Source organism: Musca vetustissima, unplaced genomic scaffold (genome assembly GCF_032173495.1).
Source record: "Musca vetustissima isolate MV318-11 ecotype Yass unplaced genomic scaffold, APGP_CSIRO_Mvet_v1 utg80576, whole genome shotgun sequence".
In the NCBI taxonomy this organism is placed as follows: Eukaryota; Metazoa; Arthropoda; class Insecta; order Diptera; family Muscidae; genus Musca; species Musca vetustissima.
In genome coordinates, this window is record NW_026888484.1 from 43,664 (window position 1) to 68,975 (window position 25,312).

The 25,312-nt window shown below is 37.4% G+C and overlaps 4 protein-coding genes across 4 annotated transcripts in view; 2 read left to right on the top strand and 2 right to left on the bottom strand.

Moving 5' to 3' along the window:
* LOC133336325 (centrosomal protein of 135 kDa) overlaps positions 1-16,722 on the bottom strand; it is a 49,249-nt gene extending 32,527 nt beyond the window's left edge. The window contains exons 1-9 of the mRNA XM_061544618.1: positions 16,549-16,722; positions 13,540-13,666; positions 13,315-13,470; positions 11,742-11,965; positions 11,174-11,678; positions 9,782-9,862; positions 9,055-9,721; positions 8,782-8,992; positions 7,067-7,182 (exon numbers count right to left, since the gene is read on the bottom strand). Of these exons, the coding sequence (XP_061400602.1) occupies positions 7,067-7,182; positions 8,782-8,992; positions 9,055-9,721; positions 9,782-9,862; positions 11,174-11,678; positions 11,742-11,965; positions 13,315-13,470; positions 13,540-13,666; positions 16,549-16,722 (2,261 nt within the window). The remainder of the gene's footprint in view (positions 1-7,066; positions 7,183-8,781; positions 8,993-9,054; positions 9,722-9,781; positions 9,863-11,173; positions 11,679-11,741; positions 11,966-13,314; positions 13,471-13,539; positions 13,667-16,548) is intronic.
* LOC133336327 (uncharacterized) lies at positions 980-6,490 on the top strand. Its single transcript, XM_061544620.1, has 5 exons — positions 980-1,416; positions 1,486-1,645; positions 3,283-3,460; positions 3,525-4,230; positions 6,466-6,490. The coding sequence occupies exons 1-5, from the start codon at positions 980-982 to the stop codon at positions 6,488-6,490; spliced, it is 1,506 nt and encodes a 501-aa protein (XP_061400604.1).
* An 854-nt stretch (positions 16,723-17,576) lies between the features above and the next one.
* LOC133336330 (general transcription factor IIH subunit 4) lies at positions 17,577-19,132 on the top strand. Its single transcript, XM_061544622.1, has 2 exons — positions 17,577-17,878; positions 17,938-19,132. The coding sequence occupies exons 1-2, from the start codon at positions 17,577-17,579 to the stop codon at positions 19,130-19,132; spliced, it is 1,497 nt and encodes a 498-aa protein (XP_061400606.1).
* Positions 19,133-20,740: 1,608 nt separating this feature from the next.
* Positions 20,741-22,743, bottom strand: LOC133336326 (probable Ufm1-specific protease 2). Its single transcript, XM_061544619.1, has 3 exons — positions 22,705-22,743; positions 21,161-22,652; positions 20,741-21,096 (listed from the first exon to the last, which is right to left on the bottom strand). Exons 1-3 carry the CDS (start codon positions 22,741-22,743, stop codon positions 20,741-20,743), a joined length of 1,887 nt encoding a protein of 628 aa, XP_061400603.1.
* Between the last annotated feature and the right edge of the window lie 2,569 nt (positions 22,744-25,312).

The window sequence follows — 25,312 nt, forward strand, 5'->3', positions numbered from 1 at the left end:
GGGCCTTTGATGCGCCATTTACATTAAATCGGACGAAAATATATATGGGAGCTATATCTAAATCCTAACCGATTTTCAGGAAACTGAACACACTTCATTCTAGGCCTAATTCATTACGCTGTGCCAAATTTCGTGCAAATCGAAGGTTATATAGGGGCTTTGGTGGACCATTTACCTTAAATCGGATGGAAATATATATGGGAGCCATATCTAAATCTGAACCGATTATTCCCAATTTCAATAGGGTTCTTCCTTGGGCCAAATAAGTAACCTATGCCAAATTTCATCTAAATCGAGTCATAAATGCGATCTGTACTTTGTTCACAAAAATACATGCACGGACAGACGGACATGCGTAAATCGACTCAGAAAGTGATCCTATGCATCCTATGGAACCATGTGTCTATCTCGTTTCCTTTTGCCTATTACAAACATATGCACAAAGACATAATGCCCTGTACCACAATGTGGTGAAGGGTATAAAAATCAGGGGGTTTGACATCCGCACACAACACTTGTTGGTGCCACCCAGGGCAAGGCTGGATGTCGGACTTATTTTTATGTGTTTTTTTAAAACACTTGTTTTAAATATTCACACACATACACACATATACTTTTTTAGCAACAACAACCGTATTTTATAATAATAATTTTTATTACTTAGTTGTTGTTGTTGTTTTTTTTTTTTTTTTTTTTTTTTTTTTTTTTGTAATCAATGTTTAGCTAACAAGGCTTGAGGGGCATAATTGTTGACTTACTTTAGAGAGTGACTGACATATATTTTTTTTTTTTTTTGTTAATACAATTGTGTTGATAAGTGGAGCTAAGTAGAGCAATAAATGGATATTGGGGTGGCACGAAAAAATATTTGAAAAAAATATTTTTAAAAAATCCCCTCCTAGATGTAGACCCTTAAAAATAATTTTAAAAAATCTATTTTCCCTTCCCAGTCCCCTCACACACACACACATCCCCAGCCATGAAACGACGGAAAATGTCCATCTCCTGGTTCACCCTGCAAGCCTGCCTTAGTTTAATAACCTTCCTAACGCTGCTACACTGCCAGCAAGGCGATACGGCAATTATACCACCACCCTGGAGTGATCCGGATAAAAATCCATGTGCCACAATGCCGGGAGGTTGGCAGCTGCTATATTGGCCACCATTAAAGAAATGTTTTAAAATATTCAGTATTGGCTATCCCTGTCCCGACACCATGGAACTAAGTCCCACCATACCCATTGGAACGAGTAAGAGGAAAGTAATGGCCAATGCACCGGTGGCGGAATGTCGTTGCCCGCCTGGGACGGCTTTGAGTGGTCAAACAAATAAATGTTATAAAATCTATGAACGTGGACCCTGTGCGAAGGGGCAGTATTTTAATCCGGTGCCTGAAATGCAACAGGGGAATAAAAGGTAGGTGGGAGGATTTGGGGAGTCGCAGATTTTTATAATTTATTTTTCATTCTGTCTTCTTTTTTGTAGGACCACAAATCGTTGGGGTGTTTGTAAAACACCCAAAGCGTGTCCCGAGAATCAGCTATTTTGGCCACGGGATGGTAAATGTTATAGCCGTTTAACCAAAGGACCCTGTACCAGGGGTAAATTATTAGTATTAAATGAAGATGGTCTGGCAGAGTGTAGGGTAAGTAAAAAATAGATTTTTAAAAACTGGATATTTCAAAATAGTTTTAGGAGGTCCCCGAACAGGCCTGGATATTTAAAAAAAATTTTAAGGAGGTCTCAGAAATAGTTTAAGGAGGTTTCAGAACAGGCCTGGATATTTAAAAATAGTTTTAGGAGGTCTCAGAACAGGCCTGGATATTTAAAAACAGTTTTATGAGGTCTCAGAACAGTATTAGGAGGTCTCCGAACATGCCTGGATATTTAAAAATAGTTTTAGGAGGTCTCAGAACAGCCTGGATATTTAGAAATAGTTTAAGGAGGTCTCAAAACAGGGCTGGATATTTACAAGAAGTTTAAGGAGGTCTCAAAACAGGGCTGGATTTTAAAAAAAAAGTTTTAGGATGTCTCCGGATAGGCCTGGATATTTAAAAATAGCTTTAGGAGGTCTCAGAACAAGCCTGGATACTTCAAAATAGTTTTAGAAGGTCTCCGAACAGGCCTGGATATTTAAAAATAGCTTTAGGAGGTCTCAGAACAGGCCTGGATATTTAAAAGCAGTTTAACAGGTCTCAGAATAGGCCTGTATATTTAAATATCGTTTTAGGAAGTCTCAGAACAGGCCTGGATATTTAAAAAAAGTTTTAGGATGTCTCCGGATAGGCCTGGACATTTAAAAATAGTTTTATGAGGTCTCAGAACAGGCCTGGATATTTAAAAGAAGTTTTAGGAGCTCTCAGAACAGGCCTGGATATTTAAAAATAGTGTTAGGAGGTCTCCGAACAGGCCTGGTTATTTTAAAAATAGTTTTAGGAGGTCTCCGAACAGGCCTGGATATTTCAAAATAGTGTTAGGAGGTTTCAGAACAGGCCTGGATATTTAGAAATAGTTTAAGGAAGTCTTAGAACAGGACTGGATATTTAAAAATAGTGTTAGGAGGTTTCAGAACAGGCCTGGATATTTAGAAATAGTTTAAGGAAGTCTTAGAACAGGCCTGGATATTTAAAAATAGTGTTAGGAGGTCTCAGAACAGGTCTGGTCCTTTAGGAGGTTTCAAAACAGGTATGGCTATTTCGAAATAGTTTTATGTGGTTTCAAAACAGGTTTGAATATTTCAAAATAGTTTTAGGAGGTCTCAGAACAGGACTGGATATTTAAAAGAACCTGGATATTTGAAAATAGTTTCAGGAGTGTTAGGAGGATTCAGAACAGGCCTGGATATTTAAAAATAGCTTTAGGAGGTCTCAGAAAAGGCCTGAATATTTCAAAATAGTTTTAGGAGGTCTCCGAATAGGCCTGAATATTTCAAAATAGTTTTATGAGGTCTGAGAACAGGCCTTGATATTTAAAAATAGTTTTAGGAGGTCTCGGAACAGCTCTGGATATTTCAAACAAGTTTTAGGAGGTCTCACAACAGGCCTGGATATTTCAAAATAGTCTTAGGCGGCCTCAGAACAGGCTTTAGGAGGTCTCAGAACAGACCTGAATATTTAAAAATTGTTTTAGGAGGTCTCAGAACAGGTGAGATTTTTTTAAAAATAGTTTTGGTAGGTCTGACAATATTCGAATGTTTTTTCCAATTTTCCGATGCATTCGGGAAGAAAACCTCGTAGGGACCTCGCAGAATCTAATTTTATTCTGTTTCTCTATCATTTCCAGTGTGAAGATTCCGGCGAATTGAAACCCTATTACTATGATTTGGAGGAAAGCTGCCATGAACATTTCACCAAGGGTCCATGTTCAACACCGGGCCACCTGTTTTTACCCGGCGGTGTTTGTGATTGTCATCGTGGTCTGCCGCACTATCACGAAGACTATCACATGTGTTATGAATTAAGTAAAAAAATCGGACAACGATTTTCAAAAAATACAAAACTTAACCCAAAATCTATTCTTTTCAGATACCCCCGGACCATGTCCACCGGGTAATATTTTCACCGTTCCCGAAAACATCACCATTGGTGATGGTGAGGAGGATCAGAATAATTATTACAACCCCATTAGGGCCACCAGAGCCCAGTGCCAGTGCAAAGAAGGTTATGTACCCTGGTCGGATGGTTTCTGTTATCGCCTGTATACCCGAGGCCCTTGCGGCCAAAATGAATTCCTCATCAATGCCACAACCTGCGTAGAGAATTTCTGTGGTAAAAATCGCCTCTACTTCCCCGATCAAAATCAATGCTATCGCATTGGTTCTCAGGGCCCCTGTGATCTACATCAAGTGGTGGTGTTCGATTTTACCGCCCGTCCCTCGGTCGATGGCATTTCGTACAATGGAATGTGTGGCTGTACGGGAATTCTAATGAATTTGGATCAACAATGTTCGACGCCATCGGAACCCATGACAAATACTTGTGAATCGACACCGGGTATGGTGGAGTTGGAGGGTAATTGTTATAAACTCTATACAAGGGGACCATGTGGCCCAGGGCAATGGTTGGAACCTGTTAAGACGGCAGCGGGTGGTGATGCGGCTAGACGTATTGAAAATAAAGCGAAATGTGTTTGTCGACCAGGGTATACGGCGATTGAGAGGACGAGGGAGGATAATACGACCGCGATCGGCAGTATAGAACGTTGTAATGCTCCGACAGTGGGTTTGGCAAGGTATTTAAATGAAAATGCGCTCCAGCAGAGGCAAAATTCGAAATTTCCCATAACACTGATTTCAACTAATTTTCCGAATCTGTAAATATTTTCCTACTACCGAGGAGGGGCGGAGTCAATGATTTTTTAAAAAAACATTTAGATCCCTAAATTTAAAATATTTTTAGGAGGCCTCAGAACGGACTGGGATATTTCAAAATTGTATATTTAAAAATAGTTTTAAGAGGTCTCAGAACAGGCCTGGATATTTAAAAATAGTTTTAGGAGGCCTCAGAACAGGTCTGGATATTTAAAAATAGTATTAGGAGGTCTCAGAACAGATCTGGATATTTAGAAATAGTTTATGGAGGTCTCAGAACAGGCCTGGATATTTAAAAATAATTTTCGGAGATCTCCGAACAGGCCTGGATATTTCAAAATAGTTTTAGGAGGCCTTCGAACAGGCCTGAATATTAAAAAATAGTTTTAGGCGATCTCCGAACAGGCCTGGATATTTAAAAATTATTTTAAGAGGTCTCAGAACAGGTATGAATATTAAAAATTGTTTTAGGAGGTCTCCGAACAGGCCTGGATATTTAAAATTTGTTTTAGGAGGTCTCCGAACAGGCCTGGATATTTAAAAACAGTTTTAGGAGGTCTCCGAACATGCCTGGATATTTCAAAATAGTTTTAGGAGGTCTCAGAACAGGTCTGGATGTTTAGAAATAGTTTTAGGAGGTCTCCGAACAGGCCTGGATATTTAAAAATAGCTTAAGGAGGTCTCCGAACAGGCCTGGATATTTAAAAATTGTTTTAGGAGGTCTCCGAACAGGCCTGGATATTTAAAAACAGTTTTAGGAGGTCTCCGAACAGGCCTGGATATTTAAAAATAGTTTTAGGAGGTCTCAGAACAGGCCTGGATATTTAAAATATGTTTTGGGAGGTCTCAGAACAGGCCTGGATATTTAAAAACAGTGCTAGGAGGTCTCAGAACAGGTCTGGATATTTCAAAATAGTTTTAGGAGGTCTCAGAATAGGCCTGAATATTTAAAATATGTTTTGGGAGGTCTCAGAACAGGCCTGGATATTTAAAACAGTCTTAGGAGATCTCCGAAAAGGCCAGGTTATTTAAAAATAGGGAGGTCTCAGAACAGGCCTGGATATTTCAAAATGGATATTTAAAGGAGGTCTCATAACAGGCCTGGAGGTCTCAGAACAGGTCTGGATATTTAGAAATAGTTTTAGGAGGTCTCAAAACAGGCCTGAATATTTAAAAACAGTTTTAGGAGGTCTCCGAAAAGGCCAGGTTATTTAAAAATAGCTTTAGGAGGTCTCAGAACAGGCCTGGATATTTCAAAATAATCTTAGGAGGTCATAAAACAGTCCTGGATATTTAAAAATAGTGCTAGGAGGTCTCAGAACGTGCCTGGATATTTCAAAATTATTTTAGGAGGTCTCGGAACAGGTCTGGATATTTCAAAATAATTTTAGGAGGTCTCCGAACAGGCCTGGATATTTAAAAACTGTTTTAGTAGGTCTCAGAACATGCCTAGATAATCAAAAATAGATTTGGGATGTCTCAGAACAGGCCTGAATATTTCAAAATAGTTTTAGGAGGTCTCAGAACAGGCCTGGATATTTCAAAATAGGTCTCAAAACCGATTGGGATATTTTAAAATTATTTTAGGTGTCAGAACGGAAGAGGATTTTTAATCAATATTTTAGGAGACCTCAGAATAGACTAAGATATTTTTTAATATTTTTAGAAGGCCTCAGAACTGGACTGGGACATTTTAAAAGGTTTTTAGGTGACCTCAAAATATTTTAGGACGTCTCAAACGGCCTGAATTTTGTAAAAATTATTTGAGGAGGTCATAGAGTAGGTCAAGGTCTGTTTTAAAAATATTTTTAAGGCGCATCTTTATTTTTTGACCCATAAAAAAATCTAATCTGACTCGTTTCTCCTACTAAACTGAAAATAAAAAACCCCTTTTGTACAAAATCTCTGCATGCTGCTGCTTGATAAATTGTGATTATCTCTTACCTATTCTTGCCTTACCTACCCACCTACCTAATTTTGTATCTCTTTGCATGATTTTTCCTTCAAAAGGGAATCCCTATTCCTATTTTTTGTATATATCTATGTATGTATTCTGTTATACCCTCTATGCTGTGTTCTTCTGTGTTATCCTATCTTTGTTGTTGAAAATGTTTGAAATTTTAATTTAAATTCAATTTTATTTCAATTTTTTATAGATGGTTTTTAGAAATATTTGGCTAAGAAAAAATCTCACTCTCAGAGCCTCATCAAGACTATTCAGGCAAAATATTGTCAATTTTGTTTGTATCGAATTGTTTTTTAGACATTTTAAGTGCGCTAATTTAAGTATTTTTAGGTTAAGATTTTTTAATTTAAGTTTGTGCCATTATTTAATAGAAAAAATAAAAAATCGGAACTAAAAATAAAAAAATCGGCTTTATTTTTTTAGGGCTCAAACTAGGCTTGGATTTTATAGAAAATATTTTAAGAGGACTCCTGAACGGCCTGAATTTTTAAAAATAGTTTTTAGAGGTCTCATAACAGGCCTTGGAGATCTTATAAAAAACTTGGTCAGGAACGTAAAGACTTCATAAAGCCTCCTGCAGGTATATCTGGTACATACACGAATATTATCATGAGATCGATTACGAACAAATTCACAATTAAGACACTCAACATTATCACTGTTTTGAAACTTCCAGCTCGCATGTTCGGCATAATGATTACGCATAAATTCACAATTAAGACTCTCAACATTATCACTGAATGGATTATTCAGGCTCGCAGGTTCCGCATTCCAATATATATTGAACTTACCTTAATTTCTCTTCCAATTCGCTGACCTGTTTCTCCAGAGCATTACGTTTTTCCTTCGATGCTTTCAGTTCATATTCCAGTTGATAGACTTTTTCCGTTTTGGCATCTAACTGAGTCTGTAATTAAAAACCGGAATAGGAAAATTTGTCGAAAATTCTTGAAATATCGAAAATTTGAGGTTATCCTTATGTGGGAGCTATACCTAAAAATAGGCCGATATGGATAATTTTTGGTAGGGAGCTTTGCCACCCAATAAGAATTCTAAATACCAAATTACAGCCAATTCGGTTGGACAATCTATACAAACTCCTCAAAATATCGAAAATTTTAGGTTATCTTTATATGGGAGCAATGTCGAAAGGTGGACCAAAATGGACAATTTTTGGTAGGAGGATTTGTTACCCAATGAGAATCCGAAATATTAAATTACAGCCAATTCGGTGGGAAAATCTGTCCAAAATCCTCAAAATATCGAAAATTTGAGCTTATCCTTATATGGGGGCCATACCTAAAATTAGACCGATATGGATAATTTTTGGTAGGGAGCTTTGCCACCCAATAAGAATTCAAAATATCAAATAACAGCCAATTCGGTTGGAAAATGTATAAAAACCCTCAAAATATCGTAAATTTGAGGTTATTCTTATATGGGAGCTATACCTAAAAGTAGGCCGATATTTATAATTTTTGGTGGAGAGTTTTGATACTCAATGAGAACCCGAAATATCAAATTACAGCCAATTCGGTTGGAAATTATATCCAAAACCTTCAAAATATCGACAATTTGAGGTTATACTTATATGGGAGCTATACCTAATAGTAGACCGATATGGATAATATTTGGTGGAGAGTTTTGCTACACAATGAGAATCCGAAATTATAAATTATAGACAATTCGGTTGGAAAATATGTCCAAAATATCGAAAATTGGAGGGTACCCTTATATGGGGCCTATGCCAAAAGGTTGACCAAAATGGATAATTTTTTGGTGGAGAGATTTGCCACCCAAAAATAATTCAAAATACCAAATTATAGCCATTTCGATTGGAAAATGTACCCAAAATCCTCAAAATATGAAAAAATCGGCAGTTCCTTTATATGGTGGCTATGTCGAAACGTGTACCGATATAAATAATTTTTGGTAGAGAGCTTTCCTACCCAAAAAGAACCCAAAATATAAAATTACAGCCAATTCCGATAGAAAAAAGTGAAAAATCGGCAAAATATCGAAAATTTGAGGCTATTTTTATGTGGGGGACTATACGTAAAAGTGGACCAATATTGATAATTTTTAGTAGGGACCTTCCCTATCCAAAGAGAACCCAAAATATTAAATTTAAGCCGATTCGGTTGGAAAATGTGTCAAAAGCGACGAAAATTAGAATTAGGTTATATGGGAGCTATATCCGATAATGGACCAATATCGATAATTTTTTGTATGGACCTTGGCTATCCAATGAGAACCCTAAATAAAATATTACAAGCAATTCCCTTGGAAAATTAGTATAAAATCCTCAAAATCCCGAAAATCGGAATATACCCTTATATGGGGTAAAATGTCCCGATATTGCTTATTTTGGAATATGACCTTCCCATAGACAAAATACACTTTGGCACAAAATTTCAGCACCCTATCGCAATTATTTCGGAACGATAGTGGATGGACCTATGGGTGGAGGGGGTCTAAAAAAACAAAAGCAATTTTAAATACCCACCAATATTTTATCCTTTTCATTTTCCAAAGCCGCATAGGTCTGTTTCAAGACCTTAACTTCACTGCGCAGCTGTAAGGCCTCCTCGCGCACCGAATCCCGATTGGTATCCAGGGTATTGACACGACGATTTGTCGTCTCCAATTGCTGCTCGGCATAAAGCAATTTGTTTTGATAATCTCCCAGGGTGCGTTCGGTTTGTTCGTGGAGAATTCTAGAAGAAAATTAAATTTTGAAAAAAATAAAATCAAAAATAGGGTCCACAATTCCACCTACTTCAATTGATTATAGTTGGACTGCAGTTTATTATTTTCCTCCCGCAATTGAAATTGTTGCTGTTTGTACGCCTCAATTTCCTCCTTGAGCATGATGATTTGTGTTTCGGTGGGCATGCGAGCCGATTGCAGTTCCCGTTTCTCCCTTTCCAATTGCCGTAGACGGCTGTTCAGCTCCTCAAATCGCTCTTGCGTTTTATGCATCTGTTCATCGTGCATTTTCGTGGTGCAGAGCAATTTTTCTCTCAGGGTATCCCGTTCACATTTCAATCTCTCCATTTCGGAGCGGGCACAATCACGTTCCCGTTCTATACGTAAAATTGCCGCTTGGACACAATCACTACTGCTGCTGCCGGAGGTGGCTGTAGATATACCCGATCGTGCCGATGTTGGCAAATTTAAATGATGATGATTTTCAGGATCTTTATAACAGGGTACTAGGGCATTGGGTGCGGTGGTAGAGGGTCTTGTACACAACTCCAGTCTTAGCAACCTCAATTCTTCATCTTTCGATTTAATTTGAGATTGAAGAAATTCAATTTCCTTATCGGAACCGGCCTTACTTAGCAATCGTAGATATTCCTTTTGGAAGAAATCCCGTTCGGATTTGAGGCGGATTTTTTCTTCATCTAAATTTTGAGCATGTTGGGATTCGGTTTCTTTGAATTCTGCGATGAAAATAACATACGTCATTTGAATATTTATCAATAACAACAAACCTGACTTACCCTTTTGAAGTGATTGCAGTTTCGATTTCAGTTTGGTGACCTTCTTCTGCAGGTGTTCATTTTCCATTTTAAGTTCGGTTTCTGAAAATAAAATTTAAAATTTTTTTTTTTTTTAGGATCAAAGCATTTTGTATGTTTGGATTTAGATGTAGATCTTAGGTATAACTTCGTCGGATTTTATGAGCGAAGACCCTAAGTTTGTCCAATTGTCACGAAAATTTGAATAGGGTACTTAATTGATTATAGAATGGTGTGTGTCGAGTTTGATATGAATCGGTTTAGATTTCGATATAGCTCCCATATAAAATGCATTCCGATTTCAGGAAAATGGTGCACCAAAGACCCGATGTTTGTCCGATTGGCGCGGAATTTTGCACAGCCTACCGAATGAGGTCTAGAATCGCTTGAGTTAATTTTGATCAAAATCGGTTCAGATTTCGATATAGCTGACATATAAATATTCGTCCGATTTCCTATAAATTGTGCGTAAAAGGCGTCCGGTTTGTCCGATTGGTATGGAATTTTGCATAGGTTACTGAATTGAGAGTAGGCAGACATGTGTCAAGTTTGGTGCAAATCGGTTTAAATTTCGATATAGCTCCCATATAAATTTTCATCCGATTTTAGGTAGGGGAAGGCCTTTGGTGTGTCCAATTGCCACGAAATTATCCACAGCTTAACGAATGGGGTCTAGAATGATGTGCTTCAAATTTTATTGAAATCGATGCAGATTTCGATATAGCTCCCATATAAATTTCGTTCCGATTTCATGAAAATAGTGCACCAATGTCGCTATGTTTGTCCGATTGGTACGAAATTTTGCATAAAACACCGAATTAAGTCTAGAAAGATATGTGTTAAGTTTGCTGGAAATCGGTTCAGATTTCGATAGAGCACCCATATAAATGTTCGTCCGATTTCGGGAAAATGTTACACCAAAGTCGCTACGTTTGTCCTATTGCCACGAAATTTTGTGTAGGGTACCGAATTAAATCTAGAAAGACATGTGCCTAATTTCCTTCAAATTGGTTCAGATTTCGATATAGCTCCCATATAAAATTTCGTCCGATTTCAGGAAAATAGTGGCCCAGATGTCCTATGTTTGTCCGATTGCCACGAAATTTTGTGTAGGGCACCGAATTAAGTCTAGAAATACATATACCAAGTTTGCTTCAAATCGGTTCAGATTTCGATATAGCTCCCATATAAAATTTCGTCCGATTTCAGGAAAATATTGCCCCAAAGCCTCTATGATTGTCCGATTGCCACAAAATTTTGCACCGCTTACCGAATTGAGTATTGATAGGCATGTGTCAAATTTTATTGAAATCGCTCCCAAATAAAATTTCTTCCGATTTTAATTAAATGGTTCCGCCAAAGGTTCTCACTTACCTCTTTGTGTCAATTCATTGATTTTCTCATTGTATCTATGTTTATTATCCATTGCCATGCCACCGCCGCCATCACCATGTACTGCATGTTTTTGTTTTTTACCATCATCCGGAGCCTTCTTCTCGCCCGGCTTATGTTTACCACCGCCACCCTGCATTTGTTTTAATTGCATTTTCAACATTTCAATTTCATTTTCACGTTGGGATATTTCATTATTGGCTTCGGTTTCAACTAGGAGCGCTGCTTCTTTCAATTCATCCAATTGAGATTGCAAAGAACGATTTGTGTTCTCCAGGTCCAGGGCCCTTTGCATAGCCTCATGCATTTGATCTTGAAACTCTCGCATTCGTGTTAGGCAATCCATTTTTTCACGCTGCAACATATCTAAATCTTCGGTAATATTACCAATATTTTTATAACAGCAATCACGGGCCAGCGCGGCAGGTGGGCGACCTCCGGAGAGGAGATCATTTAGGCGGGATATTTCACGATCGCGGGATTCGATCTAGAAGTAAAAAAATATTTTTTTTTTAATTTTGATAAATAAAAATTGCGAGGTGGTCCTCACCTTCTTTTGGTAGAATTTCAGATTTTCGATTAGGTCCCTATTGGCATTCTCTAATTTTTCCAATTCTTTTTGCTGAGATTTTGTTTGGGTGGCGCCATCATTTTTCTGGTTATAACCCAGCAGATTACATTTGGTACATCTTAAATTGGAATTGTGTTCTTGAAGAGGTTGCAAAGAGGGCAAGGGGTCACCGGAACGCACGGCAGTTATGAAGGGTTTTTTGGCTGGAATTTGAAAAATAAAAATATTTAAATTTGGATATTTTATTTTAACCCATTAGGACCTTTGGTATGCCAATCTACATAAAATCCGAAGAAATTTTGTACTGGAGCTATATCGAAATCTGAATCGATTTATACCAAACTTGGCACATATCTATTTAGACCCAATTTAAACCCCTATGCAATGTTCCGAGCCAATCGAACAAAAGTAGGAACCTTGGAGCTCAATTTACATAAAATCCGACGAAAATTTATACGGAAGCTATATCTAAATATGCACTGATTTATACCAAACGTGGCACATGTCTAGCTGGACTAAATTCAATACCCTATGCAAAATTTCGTGTCAATCGGATAAACCGAGGACTTTTAGAGCTCCATTTACCCAAAATCGGAAGAAATTTAATGGGGGAGCTATATCTAAATCTGCACCGATTTAGATCAAAGTTGGCACAAGTCTATCTAGGGTTAATTTAGTAACCTATACAAAATTTCATCTCAATCGGACAAACGTGGGATCTTTGGTGGACCATTTATATAAAATCGGACGAAAATTTATATGGAAGCTATATCGAAATGTGGACCTATTTCCATCAAAGTTGGGACAAATCATACCAATCCCAATTGGGAATGCTACGTAAAATTTCGTGTCAATCGGCCAGATATAGGACCTTTGGTGGACCATTTATATAAAATCAGACGAAAATTTATATGGAAGCTATATCGAAATGTGGACCGATTTCCATCAAAGTTGGCACAAATCATACCAATCCCAATTGGGAATGCTGCGTAAAGGTCGGGTCAATCGGACAGACACGGAACTTTACGTTGGGCCATTTTTCAAGAAATCCGACGAATATGTGAATGGGAGCTATATCGAAATCTGAACCGATTTAAATCAAATTCAGGCCACATCATTTTAGACTCAATTCAGTAGCCTATACCAAATTTCATGACAATCGGACAATCGTTGGGACCTTTGGTGCACCATTTATATGAAATCCGACGAAATTTTATATGAGAACTATATCGAAATCTGAAGGGAATAAAAGCAAACTTGGCCTACGGTACTCTACACTCAATTCGATATCCTGTGCAAAATTTTGTACAAATCGGACAAACATAAGGCCGTTGGTGCACGATTTACCCGAAATCGAACGGAATTTTATATGGCAGCCATATCAAAATCGGAAACGATTTCAATGAATTTCTGTAGGGTTGATCCTTGGGCCAAATTAATAAGGTGTACCAAATTTCATGGCAATTGCTAAATAAATGCAACCTGTATTCGGTTCACAGAAAGTCATGGACAGTCCACATTGTTGTGTGGTCTTAAAGAGATGACACCTTACCTTTACCCTCCTTGCCATATTTCATATTACCACCTGCTGACGTCGTCGCCGTCCGGTACTGAAGTGTTTGTAATTTTAATTGTTGTTGCAGCTGTTCGACTTGCTGTTGTAAATGAAATTTATCACTTTGTAAATCTCGCACCAGGGTATTGAGTTCTAAAACCAAGAATAAAAAAATATAAACAATTTTTTTTGGATTTTTTTAATTTTCGGAATATCACTTACCTCTTATTTTATCCTCATAGTCCTCCTGCTGTTGCACCGTCTGCATATGCAATTGATTATTTTGCTGTAACAGTCGAGCATTATCACATTTATAGGGTTCAACACCCAACTCCCAACAGGATTTTTCCTTGAAAACACGCAAAAGCATATTTTTGTTCAGTTATGAATGAATGGCGAGCAAATGAAATTTCGTACAAAAGCGGGAGAAGAATAATAACAACAACAACAGAAACTCAAACACAAACTTCCGTTACAAGGTTGTGGCTTGTGTGGTGTAACTTTTCAATGGTGTGTGGTAATGTTATATGGGTCATATATATCGAAGTGATTAACGGAGAGGGGTAAAGAATTATAAAACGTTTATTTTTATATCCACCACCATGACCATAGTATGGAGAAGGGTATATTAATTTTGTCATTTGGGTTATAACACCTTGAAATTATTATTTTGGAACCTATAACGTATTTATATATCCCCGATCGGGGTAAAATTCTAAGAGGCTTTAACCATGCCCGCAAGTCAATATTTTGTAAGCATGATATCATTCAAAAAAAATTGTGATAGTCTGCTGAAATTTTGTACATAGGCTCCTATTGTCTGCCGGAAGTTCAGATTTGAATATGGGCTATATCGATCCACGTTTAGGCATAGGTCCCATATAACCGTAACTTCGATTTGAGGTATTGTGAGGATATTTTTTCATCGAATTCGCTATATCTTGACTATAACACTTCTTAGGAAGTAGGAAATGTCCTTGCAAAAATTGTACATATAGGTCCAGTTTTAGGTATAGCCCCTATATAAGGGAATTTTCATATTTAAGGTATTCTGATTTTCGATATTTGGACATATTTCCATATTATAATTTGATAATTTGGGTTATCATTGGCTAGGAAATCTGTGTACCAAAAATTATGAATATAAGTCCACTTTTAGGTGTAGGCCCCGTATAAAGGTAGATTCCGATTTTCGGTATTTGGGTGAATTTTCCAATCCAATCGGCTATAATTTGATATTTTGTGTTCCCAACCAAAACTGTCCCAACCAAAAATTATCCATATTGGTCCAGTTTTAAGTAAAGCCTCCACATAAGGATAAGTTCCGATTTTTGGTATTTGCACATATTTTCCAACCGAATCGGCAGTAATTTGATATTTTGCGTCCTCGCGTGTTAGAAAATCTCTCTACCCAAAATTATCCATATTGGTCCAAATTTAGATATAGCTTCCATATAAGAGTACCATCCGATGTTCGGTATTAGAGTGCCTTTTCCAAACGAATCGGCTAAAATTTGATATTTTTCATTCGCATGTGGTAGACAATCTCTCTACCAAAAATTATCCGTTTTGGTCCAAAATATAGCCCCCATATAAGAGTACCTTCCGATTTTCGGTATTTGGGTGCACTTTCCAAACGAATTGGATGTAATTTGATATTTTGCGTTCTCATGTGTTCGAAAACCTCTGCACCAAAAATTATCCATATTAGTCCACTTTTAAATATAGCCTCCATATAAGGGTGCTTCCGATATTTGGGGCATATTTTCCAACCGAATCGGCTATAATTTGATACTTTGGAAATCTATTTGAAATCTATGTACCAAAAATTATGAATATTGGTCCACTTTTTGGTATAGGCCCCATAAAAAGGTATATTCCGATTTAAGGTATTTGGGTGTATTTTCCAATCGAATTAGCTGTAATTTGATATTTTGCATTCTCATGTGGTAGAAAACCTCTCTACCAAAAATTGTCCATATTGGGCCACCCTTAGATATAGTTCTCACATAAGGTTACCTTCCGATTTTTGGAATTTCGACATATTTTTCAACAGAATCTGCAGTAGTTTCTGATTAGATGGTTGATTAGCTTCCTACCAAAAATTATACATATCGGCCCAGCTTTAAATATTGGTCCATTTTAAAGGCACCTTCCGATTTTTGTTATTTGAGCACATTTATCAACGGAATTGGCTGTAATTTGATATTATGGATTCGCAATGGGTAACAAATCTATCTACCAAAAATTATCTATATTGGTCCACTTTTAAGTATAGCCTCCACATAAGGTTAAGTTCCGATTTTCGGTATTTGGGCGTATTTTACAACCGAATTAGCTGTAATTTGATATTTTGCATTCTATACAGTAGAAAATCTCCGTACCAAAAATTATCCATATTGGACCACTTTTAGATATAGCTTCCATAAAAAGGTACCTTCCGATTTTCTGTATTTGGGCGTATTTTTTAACCGAATTGGCTGTAATTTGATATTTTGCGTCCTCATGTGTTAGAAAATCTCCCTACCAAAAATTATACATATTGGTCCACTTTTAAGTGTAGCCCCCACATAAGATTAAGTTCCGATTTTCGGTATTTGGGCGTATTTTACAACCGAATTAGCTGTAATTTGAAATTTTGCTTTCTCATACAGTAGAAGATCTCCGTACCAAAAATTATCCATATTGAACCACTTTTAGATATAGCTTCCGATTTTCGGTATTTGGGCGTATTTTTTAACCGAATTGGCTGTAATTTGATATTTTGCGTCCTCATGTGTTAGAAAATCTCCCTACCAAAATTATACATATTGGTCCCCTTTTAAATATAACCCCCATATAAGGGTACCATCCTTCTCATGGGTCACTTTACCTCCGATTTTCAAGGATATTGGACAAGTCTTTCAATCGAATTGTTTGCAATTGGATATTTGTGTTTTTTGGGTATAGCCCTTTTATGATGTTAGTCTCAAAAAATGAAAATTATTTTCAAATTAAAAAATTCGAATATTTCCTACCTTAACCCGTCATAATACCACTGACCCCATACTGTATTTGACAACAACAACAAAACTGACCACTATGAAGTCACCGTGTGTCCTACCTATGTCAATGACACCATGACAACCACTAGCCAGCCCTGTGGCAAGGGAACGGAATGGTCCTTGCAGGACGCAAGTCAAAAATATAATTAAATACACATAAAAGTAAAAAAAATCAGTGATCCCTTACCTCTAATAACTCCATAATTTGTTTTTTCGAATCCCTTAAACTTTCCGTCGTCTTTACCAAATCATCGAAAAGACAACCCACCAAAGGTATAGCAGACAATGGCAGTGTCTGATGATAACCCAAAACATTTAATTTTTGTCTTAAATTATTGAAAACACTATCGGTGGCACTCATTTTTTCACTAATAAAAATCAAACACTGTAAATTCAATTGTAAATACAAAAATCAAAACAAAAAGCAAAACAACCGCGAAACAAAAGCAACAACAATCACATTGACATACATAGGGATCTATACGTTGATTATTGTTCAACGCCGTTAGTCTAGAAAACGATCTGTGAAACCCTATTATAAAGGGGAGATAATGAGTGAGATGATAACACAAGCAATTGTCATTATTGACTGTAATTAATTATAAATTAATGTAAAATATTATAAAATAAATTTATAATTATATATGATAATAAATAAATACTTAAAATAATAAATAAAAACAACAAAACGCAAAACAAAACCGCCAGCAAACACACAAATAGGGATCTAAAAATAGATTTCCGCCCAACAAAAGGCACAACGCCGTTAGTCTAGAAAACGATCTGTGGAGCCCTATTATAAAGAGAGAAGATAATGAGAGATTATAACACAAGCAATTGTCATTATTGGCTGTAATTACTGTGTTATATTAAACAATAAATTAATAAATATATATGAAATAATTATTAAATTTAATAAAATAATAAATATATAAAATAAAAATATATAAAAAATGGATATTTAATAATAAATAAAATTAACATTCCATTTTCATGTTTAGTGATTACTCAAAGACGTAATGTAAAAAAGAAGACGGCAATCAGCTGTTCTTTTACTTTTAACGTTTCCCATAGCGTCTACAGTTGACAGCACTGTTCAGTGCCGGTTGCTCAGTTCTCCTGAAAAATGCCAAAAATTGTTTGGTGTGTAGGAGATTTCTTCAATTAAACCCTTTTTCCGATTTTCCTAAATAAAAACAATTCTTCCCAAAAACAATGACTGATTACAAAGTATCATCTTCGTCCTCATCGAAACACGGTTCCCAATCTGGCTCCTCGGCCCAAAGTTCATTGCTGGTGGCGAAACCGGCAAATTTACAATGTAAAGATTTCCAAGAATATCTACGTACACGAAGTCCCGATACCTTGGAGAAGCTATACAATTATCCCACAATTTGTTTGGCTGTTTATCGGGAGCTACCAGAAATTGCCCGGCAATTTGTGATACGTATATTGTTTGTGGAGCAGCCAGTGCCACAGGCTGTGGTGGCCTCATGGGGTTCGCAGTATTATGCCAAGTACGAATGGATTTTTCATTGAAATGTTTGGAATTAATCTGTTCATTTTTTACTTCCAGAGAACAACAAATGTCCACAAATATCCTGACGGAGTTGAATGTATGGCGCACCACCACCATACCTGGTGGTCTCTCGGCCTGGGAATTGTGTCCGACGTTTAAAAAGAATTTAAAAATCGCCTTGCTTGGAGGTGGCAAACCCTGGTCCATGTCTCACACCTTGGAAAAAGATTCCAAACCACGTGATATTGCCTTTTTGGATCAGTATGCCATGTCCCGATGGCGTTGTGTGCTCCATTATATGGTGGGCACAGGTGGTGTCAACAAAGGTCCAGGTAGTGAGATTAGCCCCGATGCTGTAAGAATTTTGCTGCATGCCAATCTAATGAAACGTGATGAAACGGGTATAACCATAACGCGACAAGGTTTCCAGTTCCTTTTGTTGGATACCCAGTCACAGGTGTGGCATTTTATGTTAATGTATTTGGATACCTGTGAAGAACGAGGTCTCTCACTGCCGGAATGTTTGAGTATGCTGTTTCAATTGAGTTTCTCCACCTTGGGACGTGATTACAGCTCGGAGGGTATGAATCCGAAAATGTTGGCTTTCCTGCAACATTTGCGAGAATTTGGTTTGGTATTTCAAAGGAAACGTAAAGAGGGTAGATTTTACCCAACGCGCTTGGCATTGAATGTCACCAACAAGGCAGCCACTGTACCGGCCGTGGTATTGGAAGATGAAAAATCCCAAGAGAGTGGTTACATTATTGTCGAAACTAATTATCGCGTGTACGCCTATACAGATTCACCCCTACAAGTGGCCGTTTTGGGTTTATTCACGGAGTTACTATATCGTTTTCCAAATTTGGTGGTCGGAGTGTTGACCCGCGACTCTGTACGCCAAGCTTTACGTGGTGGCATAACAGCAGATCAAATAATCAGCTACTTAGAACAATATTCCCATCCGAATATGAAGTTAACAGAATCGGCAATTAAATCCAAATCTCCCCTACCACCCACAGTTGTTGATCAAATTAAGCTATGGGAAATGGAACGTAATCGTTTCACCTATACCGAGGGTGTAGTCTACAATCAATTTTTGTCACAAGCTGATTTTATTACCTTGCGCGATTATGCCCAATCGATTGGGGTATTGGTGTGGCAAAATGAGCGTACCCGTACAATGGTTGTAACGAAAAATGGCCACGATGATGTACGGCGATTTTGGAAGAAATTCTCCAAAAATGCCAGTTGAAGGAGAGAGGGAGAGAGAAGTTTACGTTGTTTTAAGATTTGTTTAAGGTTTTTTAGAATTAGAAATAAATAAAAAAGGAGAAAAAAGTAAATAAATTTGTTTTCTTTTGAGGAGAGTTTGAAAATAACTCCAATAAGTAAAAAAATGCCGGTTTTTCGTAACCTCCACCATGAGATGTCAACAACAAAGAAATACTTAGGGTCTCTATACGTCGATTTCTGTCCAATGAAAGACACAACGCCGTTAGTCTAGAAAACGATCTATGAAACCCTATTGTGAAGAGATGATGAAGCAACAGCTGTTTTATTTACCGCCAATTATAAACTAATGTAATATATTATTAAATAAATGAATATATATAAAATTATTTATTTCAAAATGTTTAAAATAAATACAAAAACCAAGCTACTGCGAAACAGACAAATAAATAAGGAGCTATACGTCCAATTTTCGCCCAATGAAATACACAACGACGTTAGTCTAGAAAACGATCTATGAACCCCTATTATGAAGAGGGATAATAACAACAGCAATTGTCATAAACCTTAAATTCCCGCCAGCTACAGGTTGAAAGCGTAGCAGATGGAGCCCAAACCAAAGAAAATAAGTTTAAAACTTGAACAAAAATATTTAAAGTGCAATACCACCTAGCCACTAAATCCATAGACTATAGGAAATCAATATAGCCATAAGTAATATTGCGAAATCCGTCAACCTGGCTGATATTAAGCCATGTTTTATGTGGGAAAATATATTTAAGTGCAATATTTATCATAAGGTATATATATATGATGAATAGCTTGTTCGTCTAGTGTGTTTGCGGGGTTTTCAATTAAATTTATACATTATAAACCATGATTGGGAGGGCGAAATGTGGGAGTAGGACATCTATATTCTCTTATCAGGACATACGGGTTTTTATTATTATTTTTATTTGTTAGCTTTAATTTCGTGTTCGCCCTGATGGGCTAGAGATGTGGACAGATTGAGAACGATAGCCCAGAAACCGCTAACTAGCCGTAAGGTCCCCTCTAGCGCCGCTAAATAGGGAAACGTAACAGGTTATTGCGTTTAATTATAAAATAAATTAATAAATATATCTAAAATAATTAAAAAAAATATATAAAACGGTACAGTCCAATGTTCTGCATTTGGAAAATGTAAAACATCCTTTTTCGCGTCTTTTTCGGTATGTTCAAGAGGTCCTATCATAACATGGGTTTTCCCAGGAGCCCCCAATTAATTTTAGATATTTTAAATGTCCAACTTTATGCATTTTTTGTTTGTTTTCTATATATTTTGTAATAGCATTAAGCAATTTTATTACCACATATATATATTTTCGATTATTTTTATAAAAAATGTGTGCATATAAAATTATAAAAAATGGATTATTGATTGGTCTCGTTTGAAGATGTTGTCGTCTATAGGCAAAGAGAAAAAATACACAAACAACAAAAATCATTATTTTTTCAAAACCTATAAAATCCCATGCATCCTTAATAACAATTAGAAGAAAAAAATACAAAATTAATAGTCAAAAAATAAATAACAATTAGATTAATCGTTTTTATATCTTATAAAAAGACGCTCCTCCGATCCAGCACCTTAAAACATAATTGGCCTCTGTGGCATACATAGATTGTAATAACTTTTCTTGTCCCAGAAATCCATGCCCTTCCAGCCACACCAACCTTTCGATTGTATGGTTTGTAAATCATCTTCGCCTGTGTAGTGAGGATCCAAAATAAGGAATTTAATTTGCCCAGTTTGGACATTGTAATCAATGCCAATAATGGTGTGGGCCAGCACACCACCACCAATCATAATGGGTGTTCCCTGGGTCTGGAAATGCATTGCCAAATCGGAGGCCAATGTTGATAATTCACCGCCCGAGCTAACGTGTAGAATTTTCGAGTCGACATTGAGAAAACCCTGTAGACACATGCTGACCTCGGTGGAACCTGAAGGGAAGGAGAAAGAGAATTAAAAAATCTTTGAGAAAATGCCAAAATAAAATTCACCCACCAATCCACTGCGAAGAACCCTTGAAATTCTGTGGCTTATCACCGATTTTTACCAAATATTGTTGTATTTCCAAATGTGTGGGCACAGCACGTTCCGTATAGCCCTGCAGTAGGAACCATGAACATATCGATTGCAACGAACGATAGGCACAACCCCAACCCTTGTCCTGCATCTGTTGTTGCAGATAGTGATAATAACGATAATTACCCTGCACCAAATATTGTTTACCCTCCGGTACACCGCTAGCCTTCAAACCCAAATGGGTATTCAGCAATGGCTCATCACCGGCTATTTCATTACGGAATATACAGACATTGGAACGACGGAAATAGGGTCGTGCCACACTCAAACCAAAATGACGATGTAAACGTTTACGTTTATTTTGCATACTGGCCTCATCATCGGACATACCATCCAGGTAACAGCATGCGATGAAGTGGCCAAATTCCATAGGGAAGAAATTGTAGGTTTTGGGGACTTTCAATAGCTTTCGTTCACCATTCTCCTCCAGATTTTCGCTGATACTTTGTTCACACAAACGCAGCGACCTGCATATACTTTCAATGAGGATATCATACAGTCTGGAGACCTTTGTGGATTTATTCAAAATTGCCATGGATTCCAATTCCAAGGGTATGGCGAATTTTTTCTCAGCCGGCTTTAGGCACATACTCATGGCTGGCAGTGATGGGGTAGTATTTGTAATATTTTCAGCATCATTAAATTCCCGAGTCTTTGAACGCAGTGCCTCAATACTGAGTACATCAAAGTCACAGCCCACAGCTCCATAAATTTGCGATAGCTTAATATCCGCCGCACTGGATTTTTTACTTTTCCTCTCCACCACCGCATTCTCTTTATCCTCCTGATTAAAATGCACAGCAGCCTGCACTGCGGCGATGATATCTTTTATAATCGATTCATTCGTAATTGCACCCGTTGCCGATTTATAACCCGAATAGGCCACACCTTGAGCCCCACCATTAGTGAGAAAGACCTTTGTCGGTTCCACTTTGAAAGCCAAACTTCCACCTGATATGGTTTTCCTTAGCGCATGCATTTCCCTTCGCACAGCCAATGCTGTATCCTCGGCATAAATGGTCCATGAAAATTTCAGCCGGGTAAAACAGAAATCTCTATACAATTGCTCCTCGTCCATTACCTCATAGGGTACCTCTTCCAATTTGCCATGCATTAAAAAGGAGGCCTTCAGTCCCACCAATGTACCCAATTCACAATGCAACAATATGGGATTATCGGTGATGTCAACATCTTTGAAAATTTCGCTCAGATGGGCCTCGGCATCAGAACAGTCACCAAATTTGACCAGACCGCATAGATCAATTTCAGCAGGGAATTTATGTTGGATTTGTTCATAGTTCAGTTGGCCAATGGTGGATTCAACATTGAAACCAAGCAGCAGGAGGGTACCCTCACCATAGAAGACACCAAATAGACAGCCACTGCATTGTTGTTTCACTTGTTCCAAACGCTGGAAATAAACAAAGTTAAACAAAAGCTTACGAATTCCGCTCAGGGCTTACCTTCAACAGCAATGAAGAGATTTTTAATTTTGGCAACATATTTTTCAATGGTTTATTGGGGACTTCGTAAAAAAATATTTTAATGCGTTGGCAAATTACGAAAATCCGTCGTCCCCTACTGTTGTCAATCGATTCAGTGACGTTTGCATTGTGTTGTTGTTGGCTGGTGGCCTAGCCACAATTAAAAACGTTCCACCTGCAACACAAATGGGAGACAAGACAAAATAAACGATAAAGAATGAACTGAAAGCAAAGAAAATGACAATTTACGAATGAGGTGTAAAGCGGTGTTGCGAATGAGGCATGGCGAGAAATGCCGATTAGGGATAACGCAAGTCGGCGATAACGGGCGCACTAGTTCGACTTTCGCCAACCAAATTGAAATCCGTTCCTCCACTTCTACTCTTCTACTCACTCACTTCTACTTCTCTCTTCTACTTTTGACTAGGGATTTCTAGGTCGACTTTTGACTCGTAATGGATGCAGTGACGTTTGCATTATCTGTTGTTAAGAATTTATATCAACTCGAAAAGTCGAATTTTGCGCTCGACTCCATATCCTTAATACGAACACACGACGATAAAACCATGATTCTATTCGATTTACTGTTCGACTGTTAGAATATATCCGTCATGGCTCCAGGCAAATAACGCATCTTAGCAAACCTTCATGTCATTGGGGTCACATCACCTCTCTATTTATCATATTCGAACTTCATAACCTCTAAAAGCCATATTTTACATAACCCTGGGGATGATAATTGGTCAGAGTTCCAAGATTTCACTAATCTTCAATACATATTTTGTCGCTCGCTATATAAGTGCGAATCGAATACCCGAACTAAAGCCAAACATCAGAACAAAGGCAGCGTGATCAACCAATGAGCGTCAGCGAACATATCCGTCATGGCTCAAGGCAAAAAGTGCATCTTGGTAATCTGTCATGCCCTTGGAGTTACACCACCTCTCTCATCATATTCGAACTTCATAACCTCAGAAAGCCATAGGTTTCATAAACATGGGAAACATAATTTGACAGAGTTCAGAGATTTCACAAATGGTGGCTACAGCTCTAGTCGCTCGCTATATAACTTCGAATCGAATACCCGAACTAAAGCCAAACTTCAGAACTAAGGCAGCATGATCAAAAATTCAGCGTCAGCGAACATATCCGTCATGGCTCAAGGCAAATAACGCATCTTAGAAAACCTTCATGTCATTGGGGTCACACCATCTCCGTATAATAATTTTCCAAGATTTCACAAATCGTCGGTACATACACTCGCTATATAACTGCGAACCGTATACCTGAATTAAGACCAAACTTCAGAACAAAGACAGAGCGATCAGCAAATGAGCGTTATGATCTTCGTTGTATAAACTTTACTAGCCCCAGAATCAGATATGTATCTAATGATGAACTTTACTAGAGATGCGCACAAGACAGACGCGGTTGGAAATCTTTTATAAGCACGGCTTATGGAACAACCGTTCTGTAACAAGGAAGGAAAAATTTGACAGATGATGGAGACAAAAAGAAAGGTTGTTGTTGTGATAATCACCTTATTATTACATCATGACACAAGTGGCACATATACTGTCAGCTGTTCATTGGGTTTGGTGGTGTATAGCGCACTTTACAAAAAAAATATGGTGAAAATATCAATATCATCATATTGGCAACACTGTCCTTAACGAAACTGCCATTGTTATCAATATTGACATAGCATCTCGTTTTCGATTGTGTGAACCCTACCTTCCCTTTAACACATGTGACACATATACACAATTGACAGTCAGCTGTTTGATAAATTATGGGATAATTGGAAATAAATGAAAATGGAATGGAAAAAAATATTGTATCCAAAAGAGTTGCCAATCAAGTAGTAACTTCAAAAGCACTATTTGACAACTCAATAATCTACAGAAAATATAACCACAATTGGCAACACTGCGCTTACTGTCATCGTTCGTTTTCTTATTGTTATCGATACTGATAGCCGAGCAGCAGCAGAGAACATCTGTTTGTCAGCAGTAGCAGCAGCAGCGACGCAAATTAAATAGCATTTTTTACAAAGCAAAATTTCAAGGTATTAACAAACAAAAAGAAACAAATTTCAAGTGTTTACCAATAGAAAACGCAACGCGACGACAATTTATTACCAAAAAACCTACAACTCAAAGTATTCCCAGTTCCAAAGTGAGTATAATGGCGAAGTGACGGAAGATTCCACGAAAAAAATATGGACACAAAAACAATGGTGGTGGCGGTGGAGGTGACGCAGGTCGAGAGTGTTCTTGGAAAAAAGAAAAATAAATGACAAATTTGTATACGATGCAGGAGTGAGGGAGGGATGTCGGTAATGTTGCTGCAGCGGGTAGGGGTGCGGGGTTTTGGAACGAACGAAAAAAAAATTGCAAAGAAAAATTATATACAACAACAACAAACAATAAACGCGAAGAGCAGCAGCGGAGAGATAGCCAAGTCAATAACATTGTGAAGAGGAAAAAAGTTTAAACAAAAAACGATTTTGAATTAATTTTTAATTTTATTGTTGTTGTTTTAGAAGATATTTTCACAAAACAAATTATCAGAGGAGAGAAAGCGA